General features: G+C 34.2%; 1 protein-coding gene across 1 annotated transcript in view; it reads left to right on the top strand.

Moving 5' to 3' along the window:
• Window positions 1–12,296, top strand: part of CEP126 (centrosomal protein 126) — a 37,949-nt gene that overhangs the window by 6,496 nt on the left and 19,157 nt on the right. The window contains exons 3-5 of the mRNA XM_039718770.1: window positions 3,375–3,520; window positions 4,882–4,987; window positions 8,348–8,546. Coding sequence (XP_039574704.1) covers window positions 3,375–3,520; window positions 4,882–4,987; window positions 8,348–8,546 — 451 coding nt within the window. The remainder of the gene's footprint in view (window positions 1–3,374; window positions 3,521–4,881; window positions 4,988–8,347; window positions 8,547–12,296) is intronic.

Raw genomic sequence — 12,296 nt, 5'->3', positions numbered from 1 at the left:
GAAAGGGGATAGAAACTCAGTGTGTGAATAACAGTTCAAACTGGTATATCACTATTATTGAGCCTTTTTCTGTATAGAAGGATTCTAACAGTATTGTTATTTTTCAGTAACAATTCTCGATTAATGAGAATTGGACTTTTAAGATTTGAATTATGCTAAGAAAAAAAGGTGTGCTTGGGCTTTGCCTACGCACAAGACTTGGAATGTGACAACTGGTACATAGTTCAGGCAGCCCACCTGTGGATCTTTGGGGCATATTGCAGGACAGCCCTCTGTGAGTCCATACAGTGTTGTAGGGGTTGGTCCTTCTGAAGTTCTTGCAGCAATTTCAGGCTGTCTTTTTGTATTCAGCGTGCAATAATCAAAGAAGATGAAGGAATAGATTTAATATGTGTTCCTGGTCTTGGGAAGTGTCTTAAATTAAAAAAAGTTGATTTTTTGCCAATGTCCACAGATCTTTTAACGATATGAGATTGCTTCCTGTTTGCCCACAAAAGGAATTTTGAGTGTGACACTGCATTCTAGCCTTTTCTTCATCCTACTGTAGTCATTGACCAAACAAATATCTCCCTACCTCAATTTTAAAATTACTGTGCACTGGTTTGCAACATGATGTGGCAATGGAAGAATAATATCAACTCAGTATCAAAATGTTCATTTCATAGCACTCCATACACACTGTATATATTCCTTTTTAATTAGAATTTTCATCCAATGCAGTAGTAAGTGTTTAGTCTACCTGGGAATGTAGCATCTATCACTTCGCTGTGAAGAGAATTTAATAAAATTAACCAGGAAATAGTTCTACCATCTAGTCATACTGGTTTTAACATAAAAATGCCTTCCACATAATGTCTGTATATGTGAGACAGCTAAGTATTTTAAGTTTTGTGTTCCAAATTCTCCATAAATATTTTGGCAACCATTTCAAAAATTGCTGCACCACTAGGTTGTTTATAGTAGACAAAAAAAAATTGGGTTAAAAAAACACCAGTCAGGAAATTCTTCTGCTAGCTATCCATCTTAAAGCCATACTCTTTTGCCAATGTTACATCTGTGATATGAACCTAAGCTGGTGACTTAAGGAGAGTGCATGAACAAATATTTGCTTTAACTGTTTTTCTAGAAGATTAAATTTGCATTTTAAAAATTATTTATTTTATGTAACAAACCTGAGTGTTACAATTTACATTCTTCAAGGTCAAGAATAAGGCTTCACCAAATAACTGTAATTTATTTTCTTACATTGAAGTAAGATACTTTTTTCTCCTTCTTGTCTTAATCCAAACTAAATATTGATCATGATGAGCTGTGCTGAAAAAGACCTCTTGCATCAGCATTTGGACTTTCTCATTTCCATATATATGGAAAAACAGTCCTTTTTTAATACTCATTATTAGGAATGTGGAAGAGTGTAGCTAAGCCATATTCAAAATAATCTGAAAAAAAATACTCTGTCAGAATTGACTTTTTTCCTTTTTGGAATTATGCGCTGGAATTACTCCAGCTGTAAAGTTGTAGAATTTCCCACATGTCTGAATTTAACAACTACAGTTCAACTAAAGGCCTTGATCAGCTTCTGGAGATATTAAAGGGCCTCAAGAAGATTGTGTTTGAAGTACTTATGAGGATAAGCAAGTCTGTTTCCTCTCCTGTGAATTTCATTTAGTCAAGATAAAATTGCATATTTCTGTATTAGATTCTATGGTGAGTAAAATTCAGGAATACTGAAAGTGGACAATGAACTCTAGTTCTATTTTTTAGTTCTAACATGTTTTGTCAGCAATGTATGAGTTATATATGAGTTTTCAAAATAGTGAAAGTTCTTTGTCTCTCTCTCTGCTACGCTTTGGCTTCCAAGTGGATTAAAGGGGATATTCCTGTATAAGTGTGTACTTGGGAATTAGTTGGCAGTTTTTCTATTTTTTTACTATTTTGCAATTACAGCCTTTAAGCTTTCTAAAATAAAAAGTACCTATTTCAATTTTTTTTGTGTTTGTTTTCACAGAAGATCAGTCAGCACTTTGAAGAGATACTAGAGAGGGTCAAGTTGATTATTTCAGTTTGATCTTTTTCCCTGAAAAGCAAAGGAAATAATAATTAAAATAGCTTGAGTTAAGGACAAGCTCTGTGAAGTAGCAGCTTTGCTCCATTAAGCAAGAAGAACTACGAAGTAATTGCTATTGATTAGAGTTATGGGATGGTATCTTATTGTGATGAGAGAAACAAAGAACATTTGGCTAAACTTTCCATTAATGCTGGCAAGAGGGGGCCCCTTTTTAGTGTACTAGTGATCTCTTAAATCACATTTCTAATAAACAGATGGGAAGCTCCCAGCTGTAGTGATCTTTGCATGGCGGGCTTTGGAAGTTTCACATGAAGACCATTACTTTTATAGTATTACTGCTTTTAGAATAGAATGTTTCCAGGGATGGGGCATCTACAGTCTCTCTGGGTAACCTGCTCCAGTGTTTCACCACCCTCACTGTAAAACTTTTTTCCTTATATCTAGTCTGAATCTACCCTCTTTTAGTTTAAAACCATTAAATATGACTTGCCTACATAGGCACTGTGCCATTAAATATTCTGGGTATATTTCACTCCGGGAGCTAATTTGTGAGTAAAAGTTGGTGATTCTGTCAACAGGAGAAAAGATTCTACATAGCTTCGTGAAGCTTATGCCTACTGAAGGAAACTTTTGTGATGATGGTTGTTTTTGACTAGAGTCTGCTTTGCTTTCCAACCAGTGAGAGGATGAATTTAACGTGTTTTTTAATAATTACAGAATCTGTCAGTTATAGTTTCAAGTTGCTGTTTTATCCCATTTTGTGCTGCTAAACTGATTTGTCTTTCAGGAAGCTTCTTAACAACTACAACTTGATACTTACTCTTGCATATTTATAGATAAAAGCTGTAGCTCCTTTGTGATATTTCAAAATAACAACTTTTAAACTATTATTATTTTCCCAACAACTTATGAAAAGCACACACAGAGCATTTGCAGTTAACCTTTCTACTGATCTGCTCACTATGATACACTTATGTGGTACTGTAAAGGCTGTTGCAAAAGTCACACTGGTGACAAGAACTGGTCAAGTCTGCATGTTAATTCACAAATTCGTACAAAAATTAATCAAATCCCCGGTTGAGGCTAAGAAATTAAAATATGTTCTGACTCTTTTTTATCACCCACTGTCCTGTTTACATTTAACAAACTCTAAAAATCCAGCTGTGCTCAAGTTAATAGCATTTAATTTATTAACAAACAAGCTTTTGTACTAAAATGGCAAGTTGGTAAGCAAGTAAGCTACTACTATTTTGGTAAATGTAATTGATAAACATAGGAATTATTTACTTTTGCTTCTTAAATACAGAGCCTTTGAAGAAAGACAGAAGGAAGAAGAAGCAAAAGAACGAAGATTTAGAGAACAAGTTCTGCAGCAGAGGAAAATTAAATTTCAGGAGGCAACTGCTAAGTTCCAACATGCTCATCAGTCCTTTTCTCAGCAGAAACAAACAGGTTTGTCAGTTAACTGTTATTCACAGTACAAGTGTTTTTATATTCACAGAATCAGAGAATATTAAAGGTTGGAAGCGACTTCTGGAGGCTTTTCTGTTAGTAAACAGAACAATTAACTTCACTCAAAGTAATTGAATTCACAAAAGCAAAACAACTGACAAGAAGCTCAGATCTGATAGATATGACAGTTGGGTAGGGGAAATACAAAACTAAAACTGTATTGTGAGATATTTCACTAAATTCCAGTCACAGCAAGTACATGACCTCCTTGAGGTATTGTGGCTTCTTGGGTTTTCCCCACTCTTTTGACTGCAGGGTGCTTATTGGTTGAAGGACTGCACTTTTACAGCTGGGTGAGAGGTGTTACAAGGCCACTGACAGTTACTAGGATAGCATAATGATCCCCTCTTTGAGCCTTTGAACATAAAAGATTGCAAAATGTGCATTTTGTTTGTCATTAAGTAAAGGCAGTCCTAGTATATATTAATGTGGTACATAACTTTTTTTTTTTTTCTGAATTAGTCCACTTTCTAAGTTGTTCTCTTGCTGGGAAGCAATGATCACTTCAGCTCAGTTCCTGCTTTCTTGGAATCGGTGCAGATTGGCAGGAGTTTGTAGCAGCATTGGCCAAGTCTGATTTCCCGTCAACTTTCCAGTGTTCAAATGCTTAAGATATGGTCTATTACTTAGGTATTCTTTAACAGATTTACTCTCCCAACTGCAGTTGTGCCAGCTGTGAGGTAATGTCTCTGACTTCAAGATCAAATGTCAGATTAAAATAACAAAATAGAACAGTACTGGTTTAGGGCTTCTTCCTAGCTCTACTGACAGGCCAGACTGTGTAGCAATAGAAGGAATCACAGTTTTTTCTCTTGGTTTTCCTTTATGAAAATTCTCCCTCTGCTACTCTCTATCCTACTTCTACTCACTTGAAAGTGGCAATACATTGTGCCTGTCTGGACTACTTCTTTCCCCACTGGTTCAATTATTAAGTTACAATTTGGCCTCTTTAAAATATCTGCAAGCCATAACTTTGGCTTAGTGCGTGAGTGGAATAACAATGATGTAAAAACAAAGTTAGATTTTTTAACCTCCTATTTTTTCAACACTGCAGTTTAAAAGCAAATAGCAAAACTGTTGAATACATGTGTGACTGTAAACACTCAAATAGATTGGGATTTTGTTTCAGAGGAACCCAAGGTGCTCTTGCATGTCTAATAATGCTAAACTACTGTGTTTATTATAACTGTCTGGATTTAGGCTTCCAAACTTCAGCAACTTAACCAAACCATTTATGGTAAAATATTCCAATTTTAAAAAACTCTTTCCCCATTGTGTGTTTTTAGCTCTGAACCCTCCAGTCCAAAAAAAACCAGCTTTTCAGTTAGAAGAAGCTCTTGAACAAATTAAAGGATCAGTTTTAACACCAGGACTCTGCTTGCAAAACATAAACAAAATCAACATCAGGTAAGCATTCCTGTTCACTCTGATGATCAAGAGAAGTAAATTTCTTACTGTATTCAATAAACACCAGACAATTGCCTTTGAGAAATTGTAGGGCATTTCTCTTGTGGCAAAGAGAGCACTTCTGTGAACTTTTGCAATGAAACATTGTGCAATTTCATTAACTTGTGTCCAGCAGAGGAGATGACACAAACCTTTTCCCCTCAGTCGAATTCTGAGAATAGTCAAGATTAACCCTATCTCCAGTCAGTTATAGCCTAACTCAGATTGCCGTAGTTATCAAACCATTTGCTGTTCTCAGAATTATTCTGTCTAGGTGATTTTTTATCCAGATTTTTCTCCTTTTGACATCAAGGATATGCTGGTTTATATGTTCACCCAAGGATCTTCTTTCCAGCTATCATTTCTTTATATTTATCATTCTCTATATGAATCAAGAGTGTCCTTGTAATAATTTGACCAGAAATTTCATTTTATATCACATAAAATTTTATTTGCATACTTTTCATTCTACCCAAGCACTGTTTCTAAGATACCTTGACTTATAACAGAATGTTCCTTCATATATACTTTATTTATCTGCTGGATTATCTACTAGTTCCTGATTATCTCTTTCCAAAACTCTCATTTCTTTTAACATTTCAGCTCAGGGGGTTATTTTTGTTGTTACTTCTTTTGTTATTCCTTTCTGTATTTCAGTTATTTTCTGCATGATATAAATTGTGCAGATGTTCAGAACAGAGATAAATTCTGCCTGACAGGGGTCTTCCTACTTTTGGGCTTCAGTGTGTTCTTCAGTGTGACATTAATATTCAACTTGTTTACATATCTGTGCTCTGATTAACACATTTTCAGGTGATAAACTGGTCAATTGATAAAATATTTTATAACTCATAGAGCTTAACACTCATGCTGTTTTCTAGTCAACGTTCATAGGAAGATTGCAGAAATAAAACCAAAGAAACAAACAAGAAATCTACCTGTTAAATCTAAGTTTCATTTATGGAAAGAAACTTAGATGTTTCTGAACCCTATCTCAGGTTTCCTGATCATTTGTCTCATTTCACTCTTAGGATTGATTAAGGACAGCACCTCACTGCCTTAATAATTTCTTTCCTTATTTTTCAACTTTTTTTTTCAAGCTGTTTCTTGTGCAACACATTGGTATCTCAGGACTTGTACAAACCACTTACCATTTCTTAGAGTGCTGTCACTTAATTTTTATTTGTATAGTGTAAAAAAATTCACTATCCTTTAATAATGATAGTGTGTTCTTTTTCTGGTTTTCATTTTCTTAACCTATTTTCCTAAGGAAATTATATTTATATATTCATATTATTTTACAGTTTGTTTTCCCCTAGTAGTCAATTTGAGAGAAAGCTAAGAATCTTGAGGTTAATTATACTTCTACAAGTTTGAAATTAGAAATTTCTCCAGGAAAAAAAATGGAAATAAGTGACCCCAGCATCTGACAGGTTTAAAAGTTGAGTCCACTATGACCTATTGGGAGGTCGCAGGACAGCTAGTACAAATAAAACAGAAGAGCATTTTGAGAAGGTTCTGAACAATGAAGGTTCTTAAAAAGTCACCTGTTCTGAGCTGTAAAGCTTTAAACATTTCTTATAATCCCTTTAACTGGAAATTTTGGGACGGGTAATAACTAACTCATATGAAGAGGTAGATACCTTTCTGTATTTCTATTGCTTCTTACAATTTTATAAATGCTGAAGGTTAAAATCTTGTGTCGTCTTGAGAATTTACCCTTCCTCAGAAAGAGAATGCCTAGAATTAATTGACAGTCCCTTCTTAAAAGGAAGAAATGAATACTTTATTTAGTATGCAAGATAAATATAGCTTCAGACCTAAGTGAATATCTGTGAATTTCAAAAGATTCTAGGATTCATAATGTCTGTCTTTCTAAAGGTGTAAAAAAATTAATTAAGCAATAGAGACATATTAACTCCTCTTGGAGAAAGTGAAAGTCCTGAAACAACTAATAAACGTATTCCATGCTGCAGTAGAGCCATTTTGCTTCTAGTAGGTTTTAGTTATTGAATGCTAAAGCAAAGATTTTTGAGAACTCATTAGCCAACAGACAGAGGGATGTTTGCACATTAGGTGTGTAAATGGCATGCTGCTCTTTTTACAAGATATATTTCCCTACTGGTGTTTAAAACTGCTGTGTTTGATGAAATTGAGTCTTGGGATATAAACTTTAATATGACAAATCAAAAATGATCTGTAGAAAAGCTGGAATGTTGAAACTTTTATAAATATAAATGGTCCAAGCATGTAGAAATTTTTATAAATATGAATGGTCTAAGCACTCAAATAAATATAAGGAAAGTTATGTGCATCCAAAAAACCAACAAATCACATTTTTGGAGGCCAGGCGTCAGTCAGTTTGGTCCTCAATAACAAAAAAGTTTTGGGATAGGGAGGACATCTTCCCTTCGAAAGAAACCAGCATGCAGTTTTCTAAATTCAGTAAATAAATATGTGAATTTTTTCTCCCTTTTTGCTGTCAGCCATCTCATCAGAAATAATGAATTTCATTTTACGCTCTCCTTAGGTCACTGCAATTAAGCCAATGTTTATTGTAGTCTTGTATAAAATCTCCTGAAAAATAGCAATGATCTTAAGGGTTTGAAACTTTCCATTTTCAATTGCCCTAAAATTATAAGTGTTGTGATAAATACAAAATAAAAAAGGTCTTATTAGATTATTTACCCACTTGAAACAGATCCACTAAAATGAAAAAGTATAATTTTAGGTGCAGGAAGAGAAGGCTAAGAAGAAAAACCTTAAGCTGAAGAAATGGATAGTACACTAGTTACTCTAAAGATTTTTTTTTTTGTCAGGCAGCAAATACCAATTCTTTAACATAACACAATACTGACATTTGATACCATATCATTGGTAGATTTGGGCTCTCTGGATACTAGAAAGCCTTCTTGCTCTTTGAAGTAAAGGAATACCTGACAGCACCAATATGGTTACACTTTGCACAAGCCAACTTTACGGAAAAATAAAGCCTATTTTCTTGTTTGTTTTTTCTTTTGTTAAAAATAAAAACCCTCCATGTTCCATTTCTGTAAATTACCAAACTGTTGACTGACATTTCCATATTAATGCAGCCTGAGGTAGTCACACAATAACCCAATCAGAAAATTCTATTTATAAATAAACAGAAGAGAACTTTTAAAATGGAAAGTGTCGGACACTTTCAGATAGTGCTAACAGCATTTGTCAGGCTTTTCATAGTTTATTGATGTTGTATACTTTTGGTAAGAAACATATTTAAAAATGTACAGTTGATGAATAGAAATAAGACAAGATAATAATTTGCTTGTTTGTATCAAGAACCACAGATGACCCTTCATCCTCATCAGCATGTAGAAGTGATTCTTTCCCTCAGAAGCAGAATTCAGCAATGTTTGGCTGTGATGAAACAATACAGGAGAGCAGTAGAACAGACATGGATAGTCACCAACTTCTCTTCCAGAAAAATCTGAAAGAAATGCAACAGCTCCTTGAAAAACAGCATCTCAACAACTTGGAGGTATGATATTTTCATTTTAATGTTATTCATTGCAAGATGCTTTTAAGTGTGACAGAAACTTTCTTAAATGTGATAGAAATGAAACTTCTGTTCAGCCGACTTTATCAATTAGACAACATGGGAGGGCACATTGTACGATGCCCTATCAACAGATTAGCAAAATTATGCATATTTTCTAGTAAAAAATCAGTGATCTTTAAAAATACTTATAAGAATGTTTTCACAAATTCATCCAAGATACCTGTTATGTTGCCCTTTTTTTCCTGTTAATGTAAGATTTGTATGTCAGACTTCTTGTATCTGGCATTTGTAGCCATTAGTCAATCACAGGAGTCTTGTGATGTTGTGATTTAAGTCTCTAAACTTAAACTGATGAATTTCAGTGCACACCAAAGTTTGTGCTGTGCTGATTGTGACAGCACAAAATGCTATAGTAGTATTATGATGGCATGTGAAATGTTGGGGGATTTTTTTTGTTTGTTTTTTTCCCAGTGTGTGGTGATATGTTAGAGATTGACTCTCTTGAGATCCTTTTTTATCATCTTTGGAATAGCTGTGGGTGTTCCAGTAATGAGCTTTTTCTGCCTAAACTTTTTTAGACTGAAAATAAGTTTAAAAAGTCACCTTAGAAACAGTAAAAATCAAGGACTGAGCTCTAAGGTGATTTTTAGTTGTGCACCTTTAAGTGTGATTTTATGTCTCAGTGTTGTCTTTGATTTTGGAAATACTGTCTTCAACATTACATTTTCTGTAAAAAAAGAGGCCATATTTGGGGCTCATTCTTTTATTTCTAGAATATCTATTGGTATCGAGAGTTGTGGTATCTGAAATGACCTGGACTCCATGAACCTGTCCCTCTATTTTGGTCATGGCTGGAGGCATGGAATCATTGGTGGCCATAGAGCAAGGGCTTTTCCTTTTAATACAAGTGTATGGATCACTAGTGAAAGACTTTAGAGAGTTCAGATATGGTTTGATATTGATGTCTCTAGGAGCATTTATCTCTGCCTTTCTATCTACTTTATTCTGATGGTTATGCATTAAAATATTGAGCAGCTGATGGCTAACACAGAGAATCTCACTCAGCTGGAGTGAAGTTCAAAAAAGTTGAATGGAGAGAAAGTATAGTTTGAATTGGCAGTGTTCTTTCTTATTTCTAAGCATAAAAGAAGGAAGAAAAGTGAAAAAAAATTATAGAAGAGAGCTGATAAAATGGAATTCTATATAACCACTTTACAAAAATACAAAAAAAGTCTAAGTTTTTTTTTTTTAAATATCACATTTGCATTTCACTGGTAGAGAGTTTGCAAGTCCCTCCCTAAATGATGATGCTGAGTTTTACAGTTGCTGCATTAGAGTATCTTAGAATTAGAAAACAAAACACATTCTCTTTAAGGAAAATGTATAAAAATATTATTCTAAATGTATTTTAAAACTTTTATGTTGGAGTGTTTTATCAAACAGAATTATCACTTCCTAATTGAATTCTAGGGAAAAACAGCTATGAGTCATGCATAATTTTTTGCTTTTAGTTTTTTCTAAATGTTATCATCAACTTTGGTTGATCATCAACACTGCATATAATATAGGAATTTGTGTTTACAAATTAATGTATTTTTGAAAATACCTGTAAAAATTTTGCTTTTTTTCCAGAAGGTATTTTTCTGCAACCCCACTAGGGGTTGCTCAGCTTCTTTCCTCTGATGAATAGTTTCAAAATGCAAATATTTATACCTCAGACATTTGGACTTGCTTTCTTGAAATTGCATGCTTTGGACTCTGATTGCAAAAATAGTCAAGAAAGCTATTGACCTTGTTCTAAGGCCTGAGTTTTGGAAGTTTAATACTTGGATTGTGCTGATGGATGGTGTGCATGTGCATTGTGACGTGCTGTATTGTGAAATAGTATTTACAATACTCTTACTAATAAAGTTTATAATTTATAATGATTTAGAATACTCTTACTGAAATCAATAGACTTCAGTGGTCTTGATGCTACCTGTTGTCCAAAGTAATTTCTGGAATGAAAATATTTCACTGTGCATATGCTTCGCAACCTAGCCATCCATTGAGATCCTTTGACCTCTTTTTGTTTCTGTTTTTACAGGCCCAACAGGATTATAAAGATTCCTAAAATTCTTTACTTTCCTACAGGGCAATAAAGTTCTATGTGAACCTTTACCGGTAGATTTGTTGTGTTTCCTGCTTTACATCTCTAAATATTTGTACAGATTCATTGGTAAGCCAAGGGTTTTAGTGGCTTCTACTATTTTCCAAAATTATTTTGTGTTAAGTATTGAAAGCAGCAGATTTTATTTTGTGCAATAGTTGCATCCAAGCCGCTACATCAAGTTACTATTTCATGTTCATGAGTATGGTCCATTTTGAAGAATTTAATATTGCTAACTTCATTCAGAAATAAAGGTTTTGTGTCTCCATCCTTTCCTGGTTTTATTGCATGCATAAATAATATCTTTAAGGTGGAACTAGTAGCATGCTCTTTAGCTAAAGCTGCATTAGTCCCAAGGTGCTTAACATTTTTTTGAACTGTTAACTCATCATGTTGAAATTTTCCATTTCTGGTACCTGCCTTGGACTGAATAATTTAGAAAATTTCCACTAAATGCCTCAAATGTGACAAGTAAGAGTACTCTTCAGGTGTTTTTTTCTCCTTTTCTTTTTGTCACCTCTTCCATTTCATGGCCACGCAATGTTAATTTGGTCAGCACAATATTTCTAGGCTCTACCAGAAAAATATATTATGCCTGAATTAAACTGGTAGCATTACATTTTATGTCTATAGTTTCATTTTTTAAACAAAATGCTTGGAAGTAAGAGCTAATTCAAGACAAAATAGATGTAGATTATCACATGGAGATTGTATTTTCCTCTTTCCTCCTTTATATGACCATAATTAGGTTACTCAAGTGGTATCTGTCAAATCCAAACTAAAATTCCTTACAGACTGATTTGAAGCAGGTTTTTTACCAGGTTTGCTGTTTTTTCAGAGAATATTGTGCAGCCACTGAATACTCAGTGCCACTCTTTCTATGGATACCATTCCCCTTGGAAGAAAATATTCAATATTTATTGCAATAAGAATGGAACACCAGTATAATTTCTCAGAATTTGCAACCCAAATTATATGATGTCTAATACAGGAAAAATTTGTACCTTACTGTACTGTGTGTGTTTATACGTGTTACATGTAAAATCACATAAGTGTCTGAGAAACGATGAAGAATATTTTCTAAGTGATGTTCCACTGAATGGTCTGGACATCACCTGAATTGCAGGAGCTCACTTGCAAGGCTGTTAGCTGTTGGTGTTACTGTGCTTTTGAATTTCACGGTGTCTGTGAAATTGAGATGTTTCAGGTAAGTGATGGAAAAACTGTAGTATGCCTGGAATGAGTTAACCAAAAGTTCCTTTTGCAAGGGGTGTTGCCAGTCTAATTCTTCAGAGCCGTAGGCAAGACCAGCATGGAAAAAAGGAGTGCTGTGTACAGTCTCTCCCAAGCATCAAAAATTTTTAGAGTGCTTAAGGCCAGTTAGTGGGAAAACAGACTTGGCCAAGGAGGCTTAGGATAAAATGGCATTGAAGCAGATGTCAAACTCGATTTTGTAGAGACCATTCAACAACTTGAAATAGGTTTCTACAGTCACCTTAAATCTAGAAATGTTGGCCATTTTTTTACTTGTAAATGTGAGTGTTAACATTTTTATGTTGATCATTTAAATTATATTACAG

The sequence above is a fragment of the Passer montanus genome, unplaced genomic scaffold (genome assembly GCF_014805655.1).
Source record: "Passer montanus isolate IOZ18808 unplaced genomic scaffold, ASM1480565v1 scaffold4, whole genome shotgun sequence".
In the NCBI taxonomy this organism is placed as follows: Eukaryota; Metazoa; Chordata; class Aves; order Passeriformes; family Passeridae; genus Passer; species Passer montanus.
This window is presented reverse-complemented; position numbering and strand designations above follow the sequence as displayed.